The sequence below is a fragment of the Corapipo altera genome, unplaced genomic scaffold (assembly GCF_003945725.1).
Source record: "Corapipo altera isolate COAL_440 unplaced genomic scaffold, ASM394572v1 54, whole genome shotgun sequence".
Taxonomy (NCBI): Eukaryota; Metazoa; Chordata; class Aves; order Passeriformes; family Pipridae; genus Corapipo; species Corapipo altera.
The window spans coordinates 10124224-10148334 of NW_020884902.1; the positions used below are offsets into that span (position 1 = coordinate 10124224).

Below are 24111 nucleotides of genomic sequence, written 5' to 3' on the forward strand. Positions count from 1 at the left end.
TGTGCCCGGGGCAGCGTCTCTGCCCGGAGCCGTGCCCGTGTCTGTGCCCGTGCCCGTGTCTGTGCCCGGGGCCGTCTCTGTACCCGGGGCCGTGCCCGTGTCCGCGTCTGTGCCCGGGGCCGTGTCTGTGCCCATGTCTCTGCCCGGGGCCGTGTCTGTGCCCGGCGCTGTCCGTGTGGGCCGGGGCGGGGCGGGCGCGCAGGCGCCGCTGGGCTGTGCGGGCCATGGCGGCGGTGCGGGCGCTGTGCCGGGCGGCGGGGCCGGCCCTGCCCGTGTCCGTGTCCCTGTGCCTGTCCCGGGCCGCCTCGGGGGCCCGCCCTCCCCCCGTGCCCCAGCGCATCGAGGAGAAGCGCCGCGCCGCGCTGCTGGGCGGCGGCCAGGCCCGCATCGACGCCCAGCACAAGCGGGTGAGCCGCGGGCGGCGCGGGAACGGCCCCGGCACGGCTGGGAGCGGAGCTGCCGGGCCACGGGCAGGCGGGACCGTGTCCCTCAGTGCCCGGCACGGCTGGGAGCGGAGCCGCCAAGGAGAGGCGTCCCAGGGGTCCCGGGACAGGCAGGAGCGGTGCTGCCAAGGAGCGGTGTCCCCGCGGGCCCGGCCGGGCCGCTCCGTGCTGGGGACCCTCGGGGCAGCTGCAGAGGCCCCTTTCCAGGGAACTTAGCTCAGAAGGCGTCAGACACTGCAGTGCCTGGAAGCCCGGGCAGCAAAAAGAACAATTCCGGTGCTAGTACCTTTACCTCAGGGTGCTCTGTAATGTGTGTGGGGGAGTAGCAGACACAGAAATTGCAAGTTATGCCTGCCGTGGGATGGTAAGTTGTTCTAGCTTAACGCTGCCCAGGGTTTGGAATCACCATCCAGCACAGTTTCATCTTTACACTGCTCTTACAGATGTAAGCTGATCTTCTGAGGGATGAGAGCAAAGAGTAGAGGAGTGGAAATAAGGTAAAGACAGATGGGAGGGATGACAACAGCTGGGTCTTTAATCTCCCACCTCTGTTCAGAATGTGGGCAGTGCTGGCTGGGGTGACAACAGAGGTTTCCTATTTGTGTTCATTGTTTCTTGCTGGGATACCATTTGGGTTTGGTGCAAGGCCCCAGTGGTATCACGATGACTTGTAGGCACCAAGGAGGTGGGAATGGCCATTCCCATGAAGGATCAGTCAGTGGTCAGTCTGTCAGCAGTTTCCCTCTCACATATACAACATCTGAAGGGAGTTCATGCTCACTGAGTTACGTCCAGGACACTGACACACAATAAACAAGCGTTTCTGTCTGTCCAGGGCTCTCAAACAGCTTATGTTTTATATAAATTAGATCTGTGGCTCACCTTAGGCCTTCCTGCCTCTGCTGGTTTTTATAAACTTTTTGGCCCACTGGTCAGATGTTTTGTAGAGAGCCTGAGCTGTGTTTTAATGTCCTGTTGGTGCAGAGTCACACCATCCCTTAAGGAAGACAATGCAGGTGCCCTCCCTTTGCAGATAGATGCTTACCCAGGTTGGAAGTAACTTTGCTGGAAGCTGAAGATATAAAGAACTTTGCAGTCATTTGTTGCTGTGTGTCACAGAGTAAGGGATTTGCATATCTGGTCAGTTCATGGAGTTCTTGACCCTTGCCCTGCTTGTGCCCATAGCAGTGTCCAGCAGCAAACAGCACAAGAGGGTTTTGTCAGAAGATCCCTGCAGGCTGTCATACTTCCCTTTTCCTCTCATTCACTGCAGTCCAATGTGGAGCGTGGTGAATTGAGCCCTGAGCAGTTGGGAAGGACTGGTTTAGCTGTGGAAGGGCTCCATGGTTAAGAATAGAACAAAGGCCTTAACAGCAGCATTTAAATGTGGAGGCAAAAATAGCCGTGATGCTTTTATATCTTGTTGAAAAGTCTCTGAGATTGTTTCCTTTCTCCTGTGGTGGTGCTGCTCCAACAGTCAACCTTCTTTTCAGAGTCTGGCTTGCATTATGTTTGTTTTTCAGGAGGATAATCACTATATAGGCCATTTTCAGCTTTGGGGGCCTGCAGTTGCTTAGTGGGCCCAATGTAGCAGATAAGTGAGGCTCTTTTTGATTAAACTGCGTCTGCTGGGGGTCAGCAAACAGCCAGAACCACCTGATGGCTCCGTTAATTGTTGCTTGCTCTGTTGCAGGGAAAGCTGACAGCAAGGGAACGAATTCTGCTGCTCTTGGACCCCGACAGCTTTGATGAATATGACATGTTTGTGGAACACAGATGTGCTGACTTTGGGATGGACTCTAGTAAGAATAAGGTACTTTTATCTCCTGTAACTCTTGTTTCAGTGTCCTGTGCCGTGCAGCCAGCCCACTGGTTGAAAATGGGCATGCAATTTCTTTTGTTTGTTTTGTTTTCTTTTCATTTACGAATTTGTTTTGCAAATTTGCTTTAATTACTCTCAGTTTCCATTTAACAGCTTACACAGTTTGCTTCTCCATTGTTTAAACTTGATTCTTTTTTTAAAAGGTCACCTGTTTGGTTCTAATGCCTCCCTGGGTATTGTCTTAGGTTCATATTTTAAACAGTAGAGGAGGCTGCAGAGCTTTGTTGGTGCTCTTCACATGGGATTCCTCCCACAGAGGGAAAATCCATGGCTCCCCAAAGTCTCTCACCATAACATGAAAGTGAGGGGCAGGAGAGCCCTGAGTGTGGCAAGAGGGTTAATGTCTTCCTTGTCCTTCAGAATTCCCCTTTCAGAGAGCTGCACCTTGTGTTTACAGAGCTGTGTCTGGGAGCAGAGCTGTGTGTGCAGCCTGGGGACAGTCCTCAGGCAGGTGTGACCCTCCTGGGGACAGTCCTCAGGCAGGTGTGACCCTCCTAGGGACAGTCCTCAGGCAGGTGTGACCCTCCTAGGGACAGTCCCCAGGCAGGTGTGACCCTCCTAGGGACAGTCCTCAGGCAGGTGTGACCCTCCTGGGGACAGGCCACCTTGGGATAAATGGCCTCAGAGTGGGCCCTGCACCAGACACTTTTCTTCTTTTTTTTTTTCAGTACCAAACAACAAAAAACATTTCAGTGCCTGAAATTCCTTGATGGCAGCCCAGTAAAGTTTCTTTTCTATTGTTTTCTTGAAAGACTTCTGTACATTTTCTTTACTAGAAAGTGAGACAGCATAGATTGAGCACATTTTAAGACTCAGAGGCTCCATTTCCTCTTCCACCTCTTTCTTCTTCCCTTATTTACAGGGTGAAAAATGGGACGGGTCAAGTTGAAGCATTTGAGTGACTGTAATTATATTTTTTGACCTTTCCAGGTTTGTTTTTTATCCTGTATCAAAACCTCAAAGATTTACACGCTGCATCCATTCTTTCAGAAACATCAGGTCCTAATAAAAGGCACGTCCTGTCTCTAAGGACATGATTACCTTAACTCCAGATACGCTGAAATTTGAAGGGAAAGTACTAAATTCACTAATCTTTACACTAATACACAACAAATCTGATGTCACTTCTAGCTTTCCTTTTCAGGGCTGGGGAAGATCCCTGTGGAGCCCCCACTGCAAACACAAAAGGCCAGTCCTCTCAGGGAGCCAGCCACTCTTTGGTTTGGCTGGGGCTGAGTTTGTGGGGTTTTTGGTGCCCATCACTGCTGCCTTGCTGTTTTTCTGACCCTCTGGAATTGCTCTCTCTGCAGTACCCTGGGGACAGTGTGGTGACAGGCCGGGGCCGCATCAATGGCAGGCTGGCCTATGTCTTCAGCCAGGTATGGCTCTGCTGCTGGTTGTGAATAGCATGAACTTATCCTCTGAAATAAAGTCACACTAGTTCAGTGTGGCCATGTAGCAATGCCCCTGTTTGCCTACTACCTGTAAGCATAAGCTAGACCTGAGATCTAATAAGTTAGGCCTAAGATCCTGTGGGAGGAAGAAGGGCACCCTCAGACGAGAAGAACCAAAAGAGCTTGTGACAGATAGCTTGTAAATAGATAAAATACACTTTTTATGTTAAAATATAGTTTTTATATTAACATTAAAAAAAAAATATTTTAGAGGAAACATCAGAGGCAGAGACCTATCCTGGTTAGCATTACCACTGTGAAAGAAAGGCTTTCTTTCAGATCATTGGTAAGTGCTGCTCTGTTCTGGGCCACAAAGTAGCCTTTGTTCTGTTTGCCCTTATGGCCACAGTGGCTGTTGCTGTGTGACCTTGGAGCCAGTCGTGCACCCTGCCTGTTTTGTCTTGGCTGTGTGGTTCTCCCAAGGAGGGACACTGTTGTGTGGGCCTAAACTTCAGAGAGGGGCCTGACACAAACCTTGGTTTTACAGGAACACAGGGAGCAGTTTTTATATTAAAAGCATTTAAAAGTGCCCCTTCCTGATATACCCCATTCTTTTTATATTTATATTTAACGACCTTCTCCCCATCCAAATTCAGCTGCCACCTGAGATGCTCTTTCCTCTTTGGTTCAGCTGCTAGTCATAGTTGAGCTGTCCTCTGCTTTTGGGGCTACTTTGAGAGTGAGACTCAGTGGGAATGCACCAGAGAACCTCACCACAGGTTGGCTCTGGGCTCTCCTGGTGCCAGGAGGTGTAAATATCCCCTTTTCCCTCTGGATCAGTCCAGGGCCTCATGTTGCTCGTTAGACAGAGATCTTGACTCTCAGGCCACGGGTAGCACCAACAGTCAGTGTTGGCTGACACAGCCCCCAGAGCCCCCTAAAAGATCAATCAGCTCTTGACATAACTCATGAATACAGAATGGTGACACGTGGTCAGGTTTTTATTATTTTATGAAAGGAGGGTTGGATTGAGCTGGGTTGATCTCCAGGCTGCACTGAGGGAGTCAGTTGTTTTGGGGCAGCACACCAAACACAGAGCACTGTAGGATTGTGTGCTTTACTTGCAGTATTTGACAGCATTCTACTGAAGTGATTCTTTTCCTAATCTGGAAATTTGCTTTTCCTCCAGGATTTTACTGTGTTTGGAGGCAGTTTATCTGGAGCTCATGCCCAGAAGATCTGCAAGGTAATACTTCACTGGGGAAAATAACCCAAAAAATTGTCAGTGTCCTCTTTTCAGTCTCATTGTGATAATGACTCTGGTGACAGTGTTTTGTGACTGACTCTGGTGCCGTGGCAGCCTGACCACACCTGTGTCCTTCTGTCAGTTCAGGTGGGAATACACAGGAGGGCAGGAAGGTACCCTCTGGAAGCTTTTCCAGGGTAAGAGAGCTTTTCCAGGTAACACACACTGTGTTGAAATTAAGTTGTGCTACAAAAGACAAGAGACTTGCCAAGTACAAATATAAATTAACTAGTCACTACTGGAGAGATGTGGAATGAGCTGGGAGCAGCTTTTTCCTATAAACAGTGGGATGTGGAAGTGTACAATATTTATAAAAAGCAAATGTAACCAGTAAACAGTCTGGAGATAAACATTTTTACAACTTGGAGGTCACCTTGATCCTCAGAGCTGCTGTTATCAGGCACTTGTGGCTATTTATTCCTGTTTGGCTGCTTGTCTCCCTGGAAAAGCTGCTGTTTGAATCCCAGGGCTGGGGACACAAGAACTTATTCATGCCTGAGTGTTGAGTGCTGTGGGCTGGAAAAGCTTCCTGAGTTTTCTTGCTGTGGAATCAGAAACAAGGATTTTTGTGCACAAGGCCTTTTCTCCTGTGGAAATAACTACTTTTTGGCATAGGCACCTCAGCAGTGAGGGGTGTAAAAATTGAAAACACAAAGCCTTTGGGCTAGATAAGAACAGCTTGGCTTTACCAAGCCTTAATATTGGGAAAGACTTGAATTATCCTTTCACATGGGAGCTTTGAGTGTCTGTATTGGGAAGGGATGGGATGGGATGGGATGTTTTCAGCTGTTTTCTTTGATCTCTTATTTCTAAAGCAGCAGGGAGAGTACTGATCTTAGAACTAGGGAGAAGTGTGAGTCCTTGCTGCTTGGTGCTGTTCCTGGTGATCATCAGTGTCAGTGATGGGCCCCAGAGTCTGAAGGCTCTGGATGCATCAGTTGCTCTGGGCCTCAGTCTTTGTGTGTTTTAGGATGAACTTCACTGTCTAGGAAGGCCTTGAAATAAATAAATAATCCATAAATAAGTCCCTGGGAAACAGCACAAAGTGTCAGTGAACTTGTTTCACTAATCTGCTCTAACAGGACAACAGGCTTTCTAGGAAGAAGCAACACATGTCAGCTCCAGGGATTTTCAGTAAGGCATTTGCTCATTCCCTGTGTAATGTCCCTGTCAGCAAACGAGGGCAGTCTTGGCTCACAGGCTGCTTGCAGTCCACATGGATCTGTTGGAAATGTGGGATTGCATTTAAATTGTGAAGCCATTCTGTGTGTCTGCCACCAGGATATTCCAGCTTTTAAGTAGACATTAGGATACAAAGCAGCAAGAACCCCTGTTTTCCACAGAATGACAGCTCATAGGAACAAACCACTCTGGAACTACACAGAACCATGTTCAGGCTGGAATTTTGGGCACTAGTGACTTGGGTGGGACTTAGTATGGTTTCTGTGTTTCTAGGCAATATAAAATTCAAGGTTGATGCTACAAGCACTCTGAAAGACAGGACTGGAATTGTAAAACTCTTAGTAAGTTTACGATTGTCTGAAATAGGATACAATTTTGTAACAGTGGTTGAAAGGGCCAATAGTGGGCAGGGAAAAGCAACTTGGAAATGCAGAATGGGGATTGACTGACCATGTGTGATTTTACAGAAGGTTATTTAGGAGCTGTAGCAGAGCTTGATGTTGAAACAGATCTTAACATAATGTGCTAGTGATGTAGTGTTATCAAAATGGCAAACATCTTACTGGAATCCAATAATCAGGAATAGTTTATGCAAGGAATGCAAGGAATTCAATCCTCCCACTTAAGCCTCTCTTTGGAGTATTGTTTATGATCTTGAGGCAAGTAACCAAAATTATCAGACCTCAAAACCAGGATGTAGAGAGATCAGTGTGACTGAGTGAATGGTGCTTGGCCTGGAACTGTGAAGGGGAATATGAAGCCTGAAGACTTGGGGTTTTTGAATGTTCCCAAAGGTGAAGGCCAGGCAGGAGTTAACTGCTCTCCCTCACTGCTGCGTATCAAAGAAATGGAATGTTTCTGAATTTCCGGAGCAAAGATTTAGTTTAGTCTTCCCAAAGAACTTGTAAGAGGGATAATCAAGCATTAGAATATAGTGCTTAGGAGATTACACATCACCACTGCAATAAACTTGGAGGATCAGATTAGACACGGATGAGGGGGCGTTTAAGGTGCAGTGCAGGCCCCCTGTGAACAGGGATGGCTTGGCCCTCTCTGGTCCAGCTCCTGTGACTGAGTCACTCACAGAGCAGTGTCCCTTTGTGCATCACCCAAACCCAGTGCTGAGTGTGGAGGTGCAGGGCTGGCAAGGCAGAGAAATACTAAAGGTCCTGGGAGGGATTCACGGTGTATCTTGTCACCTCCAGTCTGACTGAGGCCAAAGGTGAACTGCAGGGAGAGTTGGAGGCTGAGAGTTGATGTGAATAAAGGAGAAGCTGAGCAGGCACCTCAGATCCTGCCACATATGGATTTTTTTTCTCGGGGATGCACGTTCTGGGGTTTGTTGCTTTGGGGTCGGTAAGGAGGGGTTTGTGTCCATCCCCAGATCATGGATCAGGCTGCCATGGTGGGAGCCCCCGTGATTGGGCTGAACGACTCCGGAGGAGCCCGGATCCAGGAGGGAGTGGAGTCCTTGGCAGGCTATGCAGACATATTCCTGGTGAGTGGGCTGCTGGGTGCCCAGGGAGCTTGGCACCCATGGAGATGGACAAAGTCTGTCCCTACTTGAGCCTGTGTGTAAGTAAACTTTAGGTTATCACTCTGTTTCAGCCCATGGCTAAAGCAGCTCGTGAGCCCCAGACCTTGGTTCTTTTCTTGGCTTTGGGCAGATCACTGTGCTGCTCAGGTCCATGTGTTAAACAAGGGTGATGCTGAGCCCTGCAAAGTTCTGTGGTCCAAGGAGAGGCTTTGGTCATGAGAGACAAAGAACAGGCCATTTGTTTAATTGGAAGACAGCCACAAACAACTATTTAACTTTTTGGTTTACATCTAAATTATCAATTGCCTGTATCAGGATGGAATTTCTTTGAACATTTATGAGCTTGAGAAAGGTGGGCACCATAATTCAGGGTTTTGTTAGGGGGTTGTGACCACCCTCCAGCTGTCCCTGTGTCTCCTCTGCAGTGCAGACATGGGAACAGTTCCACACAGCAGATTTGTTTTCAGTAGAGTTGGTAAAAGGGGGAGGATTTCCACTGCAGAAAGAGGGACTTAGAGCAAATCAAACACTATGCACTTGAAAAAAACTTGAGAAGCTCAGATCAGAAGCAGCAAGTGCCTGTTCTGTGAGGATGGTAGGTCAGTGTGGGGGGAAAAAGGGCTGCAAGTCAGAGGTTTCTGTTCAAAGAAGTGGGCAGTACAGTGTTAACCTTGCTGGTGGGGGATATCCAGCCTTGATCAGACTGGTGAAAGTTTTATGTTTCTACATGATTTTTTGTGGCTAATGCAAGAATTTTTCCTCTAGACCTGCTGCTGCTCTTTTCCTCCCCCCCATGCTGACATTATTTTATATGCTTATCAAAAACATAACTGCTTTGAAGTGTGTGCACAGAACATCGTGGTTGTGCCTTCAGGAGGAATGTGAGCAGGTGGGGGGACAGTGAGTGTGGGAGGAGCAGTTCCAGGGTGAGCTGTGGCCCAGCTGAGCACTGAGCAGTGCAGGTGCTGGTTTTGGACACCACACCCTCTGTGTTGGGCAGCACCACTTCACCTCTGTGTGCACTTGAGCTGGTGCAGCAACCCCCTGCCACAGCTGGTCAGTACAGTTTATGTGTGTCTCTGATCACATTCAAATTTCAGGGACATCCACTTCTCCCCAGTGCAGTTTTTGCCCCTGCAGCATCTGTTGAGGTCACTCATTCCATCTCCCTTTGCAGTCATTCCATGGTGTGTAGGAAATCAAGTGCACAGGAACAGAAAGGAGCAAAACAGAAGCAACAAAATCATTTGGGTTCTACTTGCATCAAGGCATTGCCTCCAGATATTTGTCTCCCAGGAAATAAAATGATTCTGTTTATGATTGTGAATTCCTGCAGACTCTGGGCACAGATGTAAAGATGCACTTTGCTGGTAAAACCAGATGTCTTTTTTTTCCTATTGCAGAGAAATGTTCTGTGTTCTGGGGTGGTTCCCCAGATCTCCCTCATCATGGGTCCCTGTGCTGGTGGAGCTGTGTATTCCCCTGCCTTAACTGATTTCACATTCATGGTCAAGGTAAGGGTGGAGATGCTGTGCCAGGACCTGCTGCTGGGGACCTTGTCAGATACCAACTCACCACGTGGGAACGGGTGTTTTTTGAGATGGTCTCTTGCTTTGGATCAAGTTTATTTTGCATGAAAAGGCAAGAAATGCTTTCCTAAATAGCTTGAGGATAATTGCATTTTTTGTGGATTTTTAATGTAATGCAGGTCTTATAAGAAACTTTCCCTCTGTTCTGTTCTTATTCTGGGGAAAGTCTCTAGAGACTGTGGCTTTTCCCCTCGTGCTTTTCAGCCTTGGCTCTTGCATTCCCTGTGGGTTTCTGCTTTTCCCCCTGCCCAGGACACATCCTACCTGTTCATCACCGGCCCTGATGTGGTGAAGTCTGTCACCAATGAAGATGTCACCCAGGAGCAGCTCGGGGGGGCCAAGACACACACTGCTGTGTCTGGTGAGAGCTGGGGCTTCCTTAGCAGGCTGATTGTGTTCACAGGAATGACAGAGGTGTCCTGGCTAAACTGCTGATTGGCTCATGCAGATTAGTCTGAAGTGATAAAGCTCTGCTTAAGCACAAGTTCTTACTCTGTATGTGGCTCTCTTGAGGGTCTGTTTGAGTAATGGAACACTAAACAGGAAAAGTGGGAGTGTGGGAGAGGTCTGGGATTTGGAAAAGTAGCAAATGCACAGAAGATCCTACAAGTGGGAAGACTGTCAAAGGGCAGGGCTTAGCAAAGCTGGCCTGGGGTGGGGTTTTTATTTGGTTGTTCTCCAGAAATTTGCATGAGTTGAAAGGTTCTCAACAGTCCCTTGTTTGCTCACAGACGTGATTGATTGAAGTGCTCAACTCCAAACGAGTGGCAGTGTGAGATGGAGCATTTCTTTTCCTCGTTTTGTCCCTCTGGGAAAACTCTGAGTCATGAATCTTCTCACGGCTCAAATGACTGTGGGATCTCAAATTCTGTGTGAACTGAGCTGATGATGAACCAAAACCAAACACACAGATGCTGCCCAGATCCAGCCATTGTAAAAAAATTGTGGTGCTCAAGTGCAGCACAGTAACCTGAACAGAATTCCAGAAGGCTGGACCCAGCTAGGCTGTGACAGCTGATAAACCACTTCACATTATTTTAAACATGAGATCAACAATCCAGACCTGTTACAGAGGAAGTCTGATATAGCCACACATTTTCTAGGTATTTTTAGCTGGTCAGATTTGGTGGCTTAAGGCTCCCAATTGTTCATGGCTCAGGTTTAAAGATTTTTGCTGTGGCTTCTTTGTATCTTTATTGGTATATATTTGAAAAGGAAACCTTGCACAGTAATTTCCAAACCTGCTTTGCTGTTTCTGTGCAGGAGTTGCCCACAGAGCCTTTGAGAACGACATCGATGCTCTGCTGAACCTCCGGGAGTTCTTTAATTATTTACCTCTGAGCAACCGTGACCCCGCCCCGGTGTGTGAGTGCCACGATCCCAGGTGAGAGCAGATGGCTCTGAACACCCAGTGCCAGGGCTTCTCTGGCCCCAGGAATGCAGAGACACAAGTGCAGTGTGCTGGCACCTTGGCAGTGCTGCCCCGTGGCTGTGGCAGTGTCCACACACACACGTGTACAGCTGTGCTCACTCTGGGCTGGAATTCCTGAGCAGGAATTTCTGTGTGCAGAGCAGGGGGAGCAGCCACCTCTGCACAGGGGGTGCCTGAACCAGGGAGTGAGGAGAAAACAGTGAGCACGAGTGGGGAGGCCTTGCCCTGTGTTGTCAGTTGTGTCTGTTGGGTGAGCTCTGCCTGTGAGGGTTGGAGGTGGGGAAGCACAAGGAGGCAGAAGTTTTATGTGTCAGGGACTTGTGGTGTAGCTGACAACATCACACAGGACAGACCTGCCAGAGGGGTACAACAGTCACCGTGTGAACTTTTATCAGGGTGTTTTTCCAGGAGCTGGAGGGACATGGGACACTGAGGGGACAGCTTTGATGGGACTGCCACAGGCAGAGACTGGCAGGGCAAGAGAAGCATTTTGACCCAAGGTTTGGGTACATCCCCAGCTCAGCCCTTCCCACAGGGAGCCCTCAGAGCTGTGCCCCTCCCCTGGGTGGGAGTGGCACCTGAGTCTGTCCCTTCCAGTTCCTCACACGTGTGTGATGTGTCCTCTGGCCTTAACGTGCATGAACATTTCAACGTGGCAGTCAGGGAGGTTATTTCTCTTTGTGCCTCACTGTGCTTTTCAGTGGCTTTGCAACAGTTTGTTTGGGGAGATGGTTTTGGGTGAGTTAACAGATCACCTGAAATACTTTGTTTACTTTTGGATAAATAAATTCACCAGTTTCTTTTGGAGCATGGTCAGACAGGTCAATTAATTACTGGTCATACATTTTTCTAAGGTGTTGATCTCTAAGACTGTTCTGGTTTGATAGTGATAAACCAAAGTAAATCTCTTGTATTATTTGGTAAGTCTGGGGGGTTATTTCTGAGGTTATCATGGTCTTTCTAAGAATTCAACAAGCTCTTCTTGGATAATCACTCTCTGTAGACTCGATTATGGTATTTTATTTCATTATAGAAACAACAGTCCATTTTTTAAATCAAGGTACTGTATAACAAGTGGTTTATTTTCTTGTGAGAAGTTGTCAGTTATGTTGTAGCTACTAATGTATAAGAGATTAGCTCATTATTTCTTAAGGGAGACAGCTTGATACACTGTTAGAGGATCACAGAATAATAAATGCCATTTGTACTAAGAACTTAAAATTAGTGGCCTTTATACATGGGAAGACAGATCTAATAGTTAAATTTCCTGGTTTTACAGCAGCATCTCCAATATTTCTCCCATTTGTGGTCCTAATGCATAGATTGGTATTATTTCATCTGGACATACTGACATCTTAATAGACTCCTTTTGCTTGGGATTGATGTGTTTGATCCTTAGGGTGCTCCAGCCCCAGCCCATTTCTCTAGAGGAATTGCTTTCTTATTGCATCATTTTCACACCACAAAAACTTACCACAAATTATGCAAATCAAATGTAACCTACCTTTGCCTTCAGTGTGAAGTCCTGAGGCTGGTGGGGCTGTTTGGTGTGTTTGTTTGTCTCTCTAGGTAGGCAAGTTCTTTTTGGTGCTGAAAAACGTCAGTCTTGGCTGCTGAAACTTGGTGGAGTTTTTGTTGTCAGTGGCCTGGGTTCTAAAGGGGTGGAAGTTCCTTCCAGAGGCAAGTTGTGTAATGGTGAATGTCCCCTCCCTTTGGAGGGTTCTGGGTCAGGGCATTTGGTGTGTTCCAGGGTGTGATTTTTACCTGCATGTGTAAAAGTTTGAATTTCTGGAGGAGGTTATTGCCAGCTCCTGGAAACCAAGAGCGGTTTTCCTTCTGCACTGAATGAACCCAGTGTCCCTGTGGGTGAGGCTCTGATGAGGAGCAGCAGTTCCTCCCTGCTGTGGGATCTGTCAGAGGCACAGTTCTCAACCCCAGTGGCCCCAGCAGTGAGCTCCAGGTGTCCTCTGTCCAGGGTGGTTTGAAGGAGATTTTCAAACGTGGTATCCTGGATAATGTCTACATTTTGATGATGGTTATTTATTTTAATGCTGTTAGAATTTCCCTCAGCACTCCACAGCACTGTGAATTTATGGGAGCACTGATTTAATTCTTCCACTTTGCTTATCCTGTGGGGCACCACAGGTCACAGGCAGAATCTGAAGCACATCCCTATCTATGGACAAGAAAGTTTTAGAATCTTTTGTAGGTTGGGGTTTAGTCTGTTAAAGTCAGTTTAATTTCATCAGATTAAGAGTTTTTAGTATTGTTTTATGGAGGCATTTGCCTGCAATACTTGTAATCCTGTGGAAGAAGCACTTGAAGTGTTGCTGTCCCGTTTATTCCACTAATAGCTGGATCTCTTCCCCTCCCAGCGAGGGCTGTGCCTCTCACCCCGTGGGTCTGAGCAGCACAGCCACAGCCACAGGGCTGCAGTAAGAGTTTTTGGCTGATTTTGACAAACTGCAGGTCCCTTCCTTCAGTTTTAAATTGGGTGTCCAGAGCCTTGTGCTGTCCTGTTCTAAAGGCACTAAATCGTGGCATTGTTACAACAGTTATTCAGTAGGAACTCCACAGAAACACCATTTGTAACAAACACGGATCAGTATTTTTATGGAATGGCACAGACATGCTGATCCCTGAAGCCTCAGTGGTGGCTCCTAAAAAGTGACCCCCTATTGGGACTGTGAGTGAATCCAAAGACCAGTGGCTGCCAGTGCTGAAGGTACTGGGAGCAAGGGAGGAGGGGACTGATGCTGTGGCTGTGACAGGGAGCTGCACGTGAAGCGTGTCCCTGTTGAGGGCAGGAACAGCAAAGATGTTTAAATGCAGCCATGCCATGGAATAAACTGAGTGTGGATGTGTGTTCCCATCCAGGGATGCCTGGAGGCCGGGGCAGTGGGCATGGGAAGGTGCCCTTGGCTCAGTGTGGGCAGGGAGGGTCAGTGTGCACTCCTGGGCTGCAGGAGATCAGGGCTGGCACAGGAGCTGTCCCTCAGCTCTGCAGGCTCTGCCCTGACACTGGTGCTGCCACTCCCTGTGGCGTGTCCCGTGTCCCAGCAGTGCCCCCTGCAGCCCCACAGCTCCCCAGGGCCGGGCTGGTCCCTGCTGTCCCAGGAGAGCCCTTCCCAAGCCCAGGGGCCCATGGGAGAGAGCTCTTCTTCAGGGACAGGGTCAGGCTGCCCCAGACGGGGAGAACTGGTTCTTTTCCCTGTATCTGAGGAGGTTCCCATGAAGTGTCTGCGAGGTGAGATTACTCACCCAAGGTTTTGGTCCTGGTGTCCACCTGCTCTGGGATGACGTGGCTCCCTCCCTGCTCTCCGCAGTGACCGCCCTGTTCCCGAGCTGGACACCGTGGTCCCGACTGAATCTACCAAAGCCTACGACATGCTGGACATCATCCACTCTGTGAGTCTGCAGGGCTGGGAGCAGAGTGCAGGGCTTGTGTTCTGGGGCTGAATGGCTCTCAGGAACCAGCAGAGTGGCACTGAACAGGCACACTGTGATTTATTTATTTATTTATTTATTTATTTTAGTCTTCACAAGTGACCGTTTTTACCTGTTTAGTAGCCGTGAGTAAAGGGACAACAAGAACTGCAGGGGAAACAGATTTTAACACATGAAACAAAAGATTTTAGCAAATGAAAGGAAACTGAGGTTTGTTTTCAGGATACCCCTGATGCTGCATGCCCAGCTGTGCAGGTGAAGGAGGCTGTAGTTCAGTTTTCTCTCTGGGGTTGAAGCCCCTTCCCCTTGAGTTCTGTCACTTGCCCCTCTGTGCACCTTGTTCTCTCTGTCTTGTATTCTGGCACTCTTTAATAAAAGTAATAAACTACTCAGAGTGCCTGTGAGGATTTACCCTTCCCTGGTTATGCTGAGAGACAGTTACGTGCACACACTGTACAAGAATATATATTTATTTGTTTAAATTACCAGTCAAGCACTTGGAAACTCCTGAGCTGGTGTTTCATTAAGTGAGGCAGATCTCTGGGGAGGGGGCAGGGAAGGAACATCCTACAATTTTTTTAAAGATCTGAAAGCCAGTGTATAAATAACAGGTTTTATTAAAGCAGCACAGGCAATGCTGGTAATTCGCTTGCCTAATTCTGAGTACTTCGCTTTCCCAGGTCTAACAACTTAATCCATTATAAACACTGGGCAGAGAACAGGGTTGTAAAAGAAGTTTTATCACCTGAAGCTGTTACAGCCCCTGTAGAGCACCCTCAGAGTCCAAATTCTGAATATTAAAATTCCCAGCTGCTCCTTCTTCCACTGGGATGTTGAGCAGCAGCTGAGCCAGGGTTCCCAGGGGGCTGCTGGAGCCAGGAGTGACACAGGCAGCGCATCAGCTGTGTTTGTGAGACCTTTACAGTTTCTCTTTGCTTTGACTGTCTCTCCCCACTGTGCATTCAGCCAACACATTCAGTCTGTAACTGGCTGCATTTAGACTCATTTTAGTGCAGAAAGCAAGCTCAGGGTATTTTTAATCTCTGGATTCTTCCATTCTGAGTTTCAGCACTACGTGTGCTGTAAGTTAAAAGGTGGCATTTAAAAAAGTCCTGAAGTGAATAAGGAAAAAAACCCCAAAGCTTCCCAGAGATTTCGAGAACTATTAAGGAAAGAAATACTTACATTTTCCACAGCTTTTCTGAGGCTGAGGCAAGGGAGCTGACTGGCAGGGTGCAGCGTGTGGGCACGGCTGGGGCCGGGAATGCCGCCAGGAGCAGCCGAGTGTAGGTGTCGCTGCTGCTCCGTGGATAGCGGGATCTCTGTGCTGTGCTCCGTGCGCTGGGGATGGCACTGGGCAGGGCACACACCCAGCTCCAGCCCCGGGGAGAAGTGCAGCCACCACAGGTGTGCAGAGAGGGATTACAGGGGCCGTGGCTGATTCTGAGCTCTGTGAGGTGCTCTTTCATCGCTGGAAATTGTTCCTTAAGTCTGCCACTAATTAAGATGTGAGAAAGAAGTTATTAACATCTGACTTAAAGTTTTAGTTTGTTGTAAGCTAGGAAAAAGGCTCACCACAGTCATAAAGATGTTCTCTCAGGGAAGTGCAGGACTACAGGCTGCAAAGACTAAAAGGTTTCCCTCCCTCCCTTTCTTTCTTTCAAAATTCTGCAAGTTCTGAAATGGTTTAAGAGTTCCCATCCTAAGGTGACAGAGTTTGCCTGTGTATTTATACAGATCTGTCTGTCCTCATAAGGCCCTGCCTGCCTCTCACCCCTGCAGATTGTGGATGAGAGGGAGTTCTTCGAGATCATGCCATCCTACGCCAGGAACATCGTGGTTGGATTTGCCAGGATGAATGGACGGACTGTTGGGATAGTGGGCAACCAACCCAAGGTGGCATCAGGTCAGAGTGCAGTGTGAGACTGTCTGCAGTGCCTGTGCCTGTTTGTCCTGTGCTGTGGAAGGGGATCTGGCTCCAGGGTTGGTTTGGTTTGTGTGCTGTTCCACTCCTTCTCAGGGCTTTTCCACCACTTTGTCCTGACCCTCACTGTGAGCTGTGAGAGCAGGGTGATCTCACCCCCAGGTAATCCAAGAGTGCTGCATCCAGCACACACACGGGGGTTGGAAGAGTAGCCTGCAATTCACTGGATTAACCATAACCTGGGAACTGCCCCCTTCCTTCCACAGCAGTAAAATCCCTAAAACTCCTCTGTAGGGTGAGGGGACTTTTTTTGTCATCTCCCTGTAGCCAGAACAGTGCAAAGCCTTCAGACCCTCAGGTGTGGGGCTCTTGACCCCAAATGGTACAGATATGAAGGTACAACGTGCAGCTCTAAAGATCACCCTTTTAAACTGTCCAGGGGCTTTGCTCTCTTTAAGTCAGTAATTCCTGAAGTGACCTTCTCCAGTCAGAACTCTATGGTTTAATCCTTGGTTTTAATTCCTGTGGCTTTGTGTTTGGGAAAATCAGATGACCAAGTATGATGTTTCATTCTTTTCTTATCCTTACAAGATATGCCTATCAAGATACAAGACAGAAGGTTTTGATATTAATTTAATCTTCACTTGATATTCTCAATTTTAACAACTATTTTTAATGCTTCCCATAAATGCTTTTATACAAAATTTTTTTTGGTTTAATATAATTGTGCATAATATAATTCTAAATGGCACTGAAACAGAACAGAAACACTTTGCAGCATGTTAACCAAAAATGCTGGTCTTTCTCAAAATATTATTGGACTGTTTAATGTTTTGGGTTTTTTAATGGGGAGCTCTGTAACCTTTCAATACAAGGTTTCTTTCTAAAAAAGACCTATGAAGAGAAAATTACAGAAAAAATATTTTAAATGACAAGATTGTAATTAAACTGCTCTGTTTTGGGACAGAAAGTCTTTGTGCACAGGAGTTAGAAAAATGAAATCAGCCTTTGAATGTAGCTTGTTCTGTAATCTTAGTTCTAAACCAGGAAAACTTCAGGCACATTACTTCCACATTACCTCCAGATAACCTTTCTTTTTTTTTTAAGAAGACATTACAGCTAAAATAGTGTGATTTTTGAGTTGGCTTGAATTACTGCAGGTCATTGGTAACACCTCTTCTGTGTTCTGAACTTCAGGGTGCTTAGACATAAACTCTTCTGTGAAGGGAGCCCGCTTTGTTCGGTTCTGTGACGCCTTCAACATCCCCCTGCTCACGTTTGTGGATGTTCCTGGATTCCTGCCAGGTGAGCCTTGCCTTGCAGGGCACTCCTGGGGCTAAAAACACATTTTAAGAACTGTGAGAAAACCTCGACTGTGGTAGACTTATATAAGCAGGTATTCAAATCCCACTCTTTGGGACAGGAACTCTGTATTCTAAATACAGGAATCATCACAAAAGGATGGTGAAATGTGCCAAAAATTGCAGGAAAATTAAATGGTGCCCAACTGTCCTGCTACTGTCACCGTGTTCTGGGATCCCAGCACGGTGCTGGAGTGACCTCAGGAGAGGGACAGGTCACACAGTTAATGCTGGAATCTCCAGTAGCCTGATGGAGACACTGGGATGACCAGTTTGCCAGGGCCAGGTGTGGGGATATCCTGCTCTGGAAAGCTCTGTCCTGCTGCCCAAAGCTGTGACTGTGGCCTGTCCAAGGCAACAACTGCCCTGCCTGGAGATGCTGCCCTGGCCAGAAGTGCTGGGAAGTTACACTGATTTCTGCATTCCAAGGAGACTCCAGGCCCCTCTGGGTGCTCAGCTGTGTGTTCAGGTGCTGTTTGAGTCCCACAGCTCTGTGCTGGGCACTGTGGCAGCAGAAGGCCCAGCACAGGCTGTGCTGCCCCAGTGCCAGGGAAGGCAACCCAGCACCCTGTCCTGAGCCCTGGGGCAGGATGAGGAGGTCACAGAACCTTCCTCTCCCCCTGTGGGCTCACCTTCCTCCTGTGACCTGGGCCAGGCACCAGCTTGGTTCACTTCAGGGGACACCACAGGAATCCACATCTGGGGAGCTGCTTGGAATCCAGGCACAAGTTATCTCCATACAGCTGATTAAAAGTAGTGACTTGATATTGCATAATAGTACATTGGTTTGAAAGTACATAAGCAGGAGAAAAATAAAACAGAGAAAGCTAAAGAGAGGAGACCTTAGGCTTGATTGTGATCCTAAATTGTTCCATTTTAAGCAGTTTGGCAAGATTGGCCCATTATTAACATTAGAAATCTCATGTAACAAATTCTGAGGGTGGCATCATCCCATCTCCCTGTTCAGTACAGAACAGAAGGAATCTGTCACACTGGCTCGTGGTGGTGCACTGAACATCTCAGTATCAGTCACCCAAACACCTGAATAGCTCCCAGTTTCATAGGTGTGGACAGAGATGACATTTGAGGCATCTATAACCTGTAGCTGGATAAAAACACAGAGTTAGAACAAGTTTGGGACTGACTCTGTGGCTAGAAAAGAGTTTATGTTCATTGGTCATGGGTACCAGTGTAAATAATTCAAATAACTGAATGATCTTGAAGCACTTTGAGTGACTGGCTGTTCTAGATGTGAATTAGACCCTGGGGTCTGCAAGTGCTCCCCAGCCCTCGAGTGCCCCCAGTGTCCCAGCTGTGCCCAGGCAGGTCCCACTGGCTGCAGGGAAAGGCAAGAACTAAAGTGAAGTGTAGGCAGAAATTATCAGACCCTGAAATCACACTTGAGGGGAAGCATTAAAGCCAAGCCACCAAAGAGATAACCAGGTAAGTTACTGAATCTCACCAAAGAATTTTTACTTAAAATTCTTACATTAAAACCCCCAGATCTATTAGATGATCCCAGGTACTCTTAGGAGGTTTCTCATGTGCTGAAAGCAAAAGCCCATAGGTGGATTAAACTGCAGGAGATTGACTGTAGAGTTATACCCAGCAGTCTGAAATTCAAAAATGTTAGAAATAAGTTCCATGGGATTGCTGGTTCCAGTGCAGTCAGATAGCCTGTGTTTGGGACATGTGGATGACTTACAGTCCTGTTTGCTGCCCATGACCATTCTCCAGAAGCACCTGCTGTGAGAATCCCTACAGAGAATCCCTCTGTCTTTAAGGACCATCAGCTTGGGCTGGCCTGAAGGATGACCAGCAGTGAACCTAGACTGTGTTTCCCACTGCTGGTCACATGTGGAGTCTGGGAAATGCTGTATTTTGTTCCTAGGGAGGCACCATCTGGTGAGTGTTGTTTTGTGACCTGACACACCAACAGGTGCTGCTCTCGGTCAGAGACTTTGCAGAGCTGCTCAGTATCTTACAGAGGACACTGCCTGGTCTTACCTCCTCCAGGATGTTCACAAGGCTGTGGTGGGGCCCAGGTTTGCTGCTGCTGATGGATGATGGGGTTTTGTGAATTCCCTGGAGGGAAATAAATATTTGTCCCTTGTAGGCACAGCTCAGGAGTACGGTGGGATCATCCGGCATGGTGCCAAACTGCTGTTTGCCTTTGCAGAAGCAACTGTGCCTAAAATCACTGTCATCACCAGGAAGGTAAGTTGGGATAATTCCATGAAGATCTTCCAGAGTTCCTGTTTCCACCAGTGGCAGTTTTAGTTCCAGGGAGCCTTGTCTGTGTGTCCCATTGTCACATCTCCATCTGCCCCACCTGGTAACACCTCTTTGTGTCAGGGTACAGGAGCCCATTTCTTCTATTCCCAGACCTCAGTTCCTTCCTTCCTCTTGTCTTTGCACCCCTCTGTAACCTCCTGTTTCTGCCCTGCTTTCTCCCTGGAATGCCTTCACTCAGGACTGTCCCATGTCACCAGGCCTGTCTCGCTGAGGACATACCATCTGCACACAGCAAATCTGCTTTCTCTCCTCCTGCCCCTTCAGCCTCCCCCTCCAATCCCAGCACTGACAGCATCTGTCCTCTGCTGTGTCTGCAGGTTTAACACTCATGTGGTGCCTCTTCCTCCACAGCCTCCTGCCACACTCTGCCTCATTTCTTCCTTTCTCTCTCTAAGGTACCTGACACCACACTCCATAAGCTCTGGGTCCTTACAGGATTAGTCTTTTCCTTGCTCATTTTTTCCCTCCTGCCCATTTTTCTGAGAGGCTTTTGGCTTATCATGGCAAAAAGAAAAAAGAACTTTCCTTTTTTCTCTGCCTTCTCTGATTGTTCCAAGTGTTCCCACGCCGTGCCTGTCAGCCCTGCAGCCCTGCCCTGCCAGGGACTGCACTGCAGGTTGCTCTGCAGTTCTGCAGTGTGTTCATCACTGCTGTCTGGAGCACTTCCAGTTGCAGAGTGGAGCACTGCAGAGCCCGAGTGCTGCACTCCCTGGCCAGGGAATTCCAGAGGCACCCCGACTGCTGGGTGTGAGTGCATGTGCAGGTCGAGGCTTGCAGGTCAGATACACGCTGACCCCTCTGTGCCTGCCCTGGACAATGGTCCTGGTGACCAGCAGCCCCCTTCCTGCCCCTCGGGGCTCTAGTGGCAGAGCTGTCAGTCCCAGGAGGCTGCTGCAGCAGTGGGGATGCTCATGCTCTCTTGCGGGTAGAGTTCAGCCCCAGTTCTTGTCTCTGGCCTGGCAGAAGCTGCAGGAGGGGTGTAGGCAGTTGCTGCTGTGAGATCCCATCCCAGGAGTGAATCCTTGGTTCTGTTCCAGGCCTATGGTGGTGCCTACGACGTGATGAGCTCCAAGCACCTGAGAGGAGACGCGAACTACGCCTGGCCCACGGCCGAGGTGGCCGTGATGGGAGCCAAGGTGAGCCCAGCCACCCTCCCACCAGGGCACAGCCACCAGCGCCCTCCCAGCACCACAGAGGGGACAGGGGATGGAGGGACTTGCTCTGAGCAGCTCACCGTGGTGGGGAGGGTGGTGAGGCCAGGGCTGCCCTGGCTGTCAGCAGAGGGATGGCCCTGACCGACCGTGCTGTTCCAGGGCGCCGTGCAGATCATCTTCAGGGGAAAGGAGGCCAACGCGGAGCAGGAGTATGTGGATAAGTTTGCAAACCCCTTTCCTGCTGCCACGAGAGGTATGGATATCTCCCCCACTGTGTCCCCTTCTTGAGTCTCCCAGTGCACACAGCTCTTAAGGAAACCTTTTGCTAATGAACAAGTTATTGAGGCAACACCTGAGTCAGAAAGGTGAAGCTTAACCACAGCTTGTGCATGTGAAGGACAAACACATCTAGACACAACACACATCTTCAGCTGGAAAGAGCCTGGTCAAAGGTGGGGACTGCTCTGAAAAGTGCATTTTCAATTTTGTAGATGGTAGAAAGCATCTCACAACTTTTCCTCTGTAGCACAGGTGCTTTTCCAGTCTGGTTGACAGCCCTGGATGCAGAGCAGTGGCCTGAAGAAAGGGACAGGATCCAGTTCAGTTATGTGCTCCAGGGACTCTCTGGAGCAAATTTTTCCACTGTTTTGACCTCTAGCTTTACAGTAGTAACTGCGAATTTAAATTTAAAATTTAAAAATTATTGATGCAGGAGTAGTTCCTTTCCAGGCTATTTTAAGTTAATTTGTAACCTGTGAATTTACTTATTCCAGATATTGTTTTGATTTTGCTAATTTATGTTACAGCCTAGGTCAGAAGGCCGAGAAGCAAACCCTCCCTGGTTGCTCAAGTTGGTTTCTCCTTGTTTCTGTTTTTTCAGGGTTTGTTGATGACATCATCCAGCCTTCCACCACCCGCAGGCGGATCTGCCAGGACCTGGACGTGCTGGCCAGTAAATCCCAGGCCAGTCCCTGGAAGAAACATGCCAATATTCCACTGTGAGGATGAGCAGAGGCTGGCCCTGCAGGGAGACTTGGCACTCTCTCGTTAATGGAGGTCTGCTTGGCAATGGAAATAGCTCTTTTGGTTTTGATTTGGCTGATAACCATCAATAAATCATAGTATATATTTCATTTAATTCTGAGGTCTGACCATTTCACCTCTCTAAACCTTTTTGGTGGTTAATAATCAACAGCCCCTGCCGTGCCTGCAGCAGATGAGCTGTTACTAATTGCTCAAGGTCAAACATTCCCTTGGCTCCCTCATTCCATAGGCCCTGAGGCAGAGCTGAGTGACCCCTCTCCCTGCTGACAAGATGGGCCCCTGTGCATTCAAGTGTAGCTCCACATGCATCTTTGGAGTCTGACTACTTGCCTGCACCACAGACTCAGAGAGGAGAATCCTGAGCCTGGCTTGCAGGATCCCAGACTAACCTGTTTTGTTCCTCTGCCAGACTGTCCAAGGCACAGCTTTTCCAGGCCGGGTCTCAGGTGGGTCTCAGAGCTGCAGGCTGGGGCACAGGTGGGAGGTACAGAGAAGGTGCAGCCATCCCCCTCCTGAAGGGCAAGCAACAAAAAAGGGCAGTTCTGGTGGGACATGAAAATCCTTCTCCCTCAGCACAGGCTGGAACAGAGGCCTCCAGAGGCCTCATTTTTCTGTGATTATCTGCCAGACTTGCAGTAGGTGTTAGCTCAGCTCAGCCCTGGGCCCTGTGCTCGCTCTGCTCGGCAGAAGCTGCATTTGACCCCCAGCCCCCAAGGCAGAGAGGAGCAGCCACTGTCACCCTTAGCCCTGCTGCACCAGCTGCAGGCACAGGAGGGCCTGGAGTGACCTCAGGGATGCACTGGGAGACACAGCAGTGCCCTACCTGCACATGGAGCTGCTGCTGTTCACTCCCAGCACAGGCCTGAAGGAACAGAGAGGCAGGATGGCCACTTCCCAGGGAGCAGCTCTTCCCAGGTACGTGCAGTGAGTACAGCTGTGGAGCTTGGAGCCTGCAACCTGCGGGGAAAAAAGACAGCAACTAAAAACTGTCTAAAAGCACAGTTCAAAAGGAGCATTTCATGTCTGAATCCCAGCTCCAGAGGTTTCTGGATGCCTTGGAGGCAGCACACTCAGGTTCCAGACACACTGTCCTGGCTGCAGCACACTGAAGGAGCTGCACGAAGGTACCTGGCTGTACCTGAGCACACAGACCCTCTGCCCTGGGGGACAGAGGCAGCTCCACCACCAAGGGAAGGCCTGAGGAACTGTTCCTATCTTGGGGTCACTGCCATGGTGGGAGGGCTCAGCTAACTGTGAGAGAGCCATCAGTTTTTGAAGGGTTTGTAAGGCCCGAGAAGATTTTTTAGAGGCAAAGCTGAGAGAGGCTGGTTGCTGTGCCAGGTTTAGAGGCAGAAGCTGTGGGAAGGGAAGCAATACACACACAGCTCCTCCAGCCTGCCCAGGGTCAGGAGGAGACAGTGAGAAATGCAGTGGTCTTTGCTACAGAGAGGAAAGTACAGCTTTGTTAGTTGTTTCCTGACCTCACTGGTGCCACAGCCTCCATCCTCTCCAGTCCCTTGCCAGCACAACAGTTTGGATTTTCTCTCTTCATTTCCAAGCAGTTGTTCTTCCAGCACATGCTGGAAACAGGCTGGAAAGCTGCTCTGGCCATGCTACTGGAGATCCTGAATTGCAGTCACCTACAAAAACAAGAGGTACAACATAAACTCCTTGCAGCAGTGAGCAGCCCTCGAACAGGGCAGCAAGGCAGGTTACTTACTGTGTTCTCCAGGGCAGCAGGAGCTGAGCACAACTTACAAGCGTTTGGGTTGTGTCTCAGGAGCAGCTCAGATCTTGAATCTTATCCCTGTTCCTCACCTGCTGCATCTCGTTACCATTCCTGGCTCAGGTGACTTTCCTGAGGTAGTGGGCCAGGTGATAAATCAGTTTTCTGTGGCGCTACAGAGCTGAAATCATTCCTGGGTGGGACAGAAATAGCACCTTGCTCTCATACATGGGAATAATGAGGACATTTCTTTTCAGGAATCTGTAAACTCCATTTGGCCCCGCTGGTTGTTGCAGCTTCCAAGCCTTTGCCACTGCAGTTTCTTCCCACGAGGTCCAGGTCACTTCAGACGTGCAGGGCAGGAGAGGCAAATTCTTCTCAAAATTCGTGACAGT

At 48.7% G+C, this 24111-nt stretch overlaps 1 protein-coding gene across 3 annotated transcripts; it reads left to right on the top strand.

Annotated features, from left to right (window-relative positions):
* The first annotated feature begins 209 nt into the window (after window positions 1-209).
* Window positions 210-22084, top strand: PCCB (propionyl-CoA carboxylase subunit beta). 3 transcript variants are annotated; one of them, XM_027650698.1, is made up of 15 exons: window positions 210-407; window positions 2137-2256; window positions 3636-3704; window positions 4909-4965; window positions 7592-7705; window positions 9148-9258; window positions 9586-9694; window positions 10597-10717; window positions 14092-14173; window positions 15995-16118; window positions 17334-17441; window positions 19614-19714; window positions 20830-20928; window positions 21106-21199; window positions 21827-22084. In XM_027650698.1, exons 1-15 carry the CDS (start codon window positions 225-227, stop codon window positions 21946-21948), a joined length of 1614 nt encoding a protein of 537 aa, XP_027506499.1. In that variant the 5' UTR covers window positions 210-224; the 3' UTR covers window positions 21949-22084. The 3 variants fall into 3 exon arrangements, with proteins under 3 accessions (XP_027506499.1, XP_027506500.1, XP_027506501.1); XM_027650700.1 differs by lacking the exon at window positions 210-407 and adding an exon at window positions 2019-2041; XM_027650699.1 differs by lacking the exon at window positions 21106-21199.
* The last annotated feature ends 2027 nt before the right edge of the window (window positions 22085-24111 follow it).

What these genes read in the sequence shown, in the direction of transcription:
- PCCB (XM_027650698.1), top strand. Translation starts at nt 225, where the DNA reads ATGGCGGCGGTGCGGGCGCTGTGCCGGGCGGCGGGGCCGGCCCTGCCC. An exon ending in TGGCCTATGTCTTCAGCCAG is followed by an intron (nt 3,705 to 4,908) that starts GTATGGCTCTGC and finishes CTTTTCCTCCAG; the next exon opens with GATTTTACTGTGTTTGGAGG. An exon ending in TGGCCGTGATGGGAGCCAAG is followed by an intron (nt 20,929 to 21,105) that starts GTGAGCCCAGCC and finishes GTGCTGTTCCAG; the next exon opens with GGCGCCGTGCAGATCATCTT.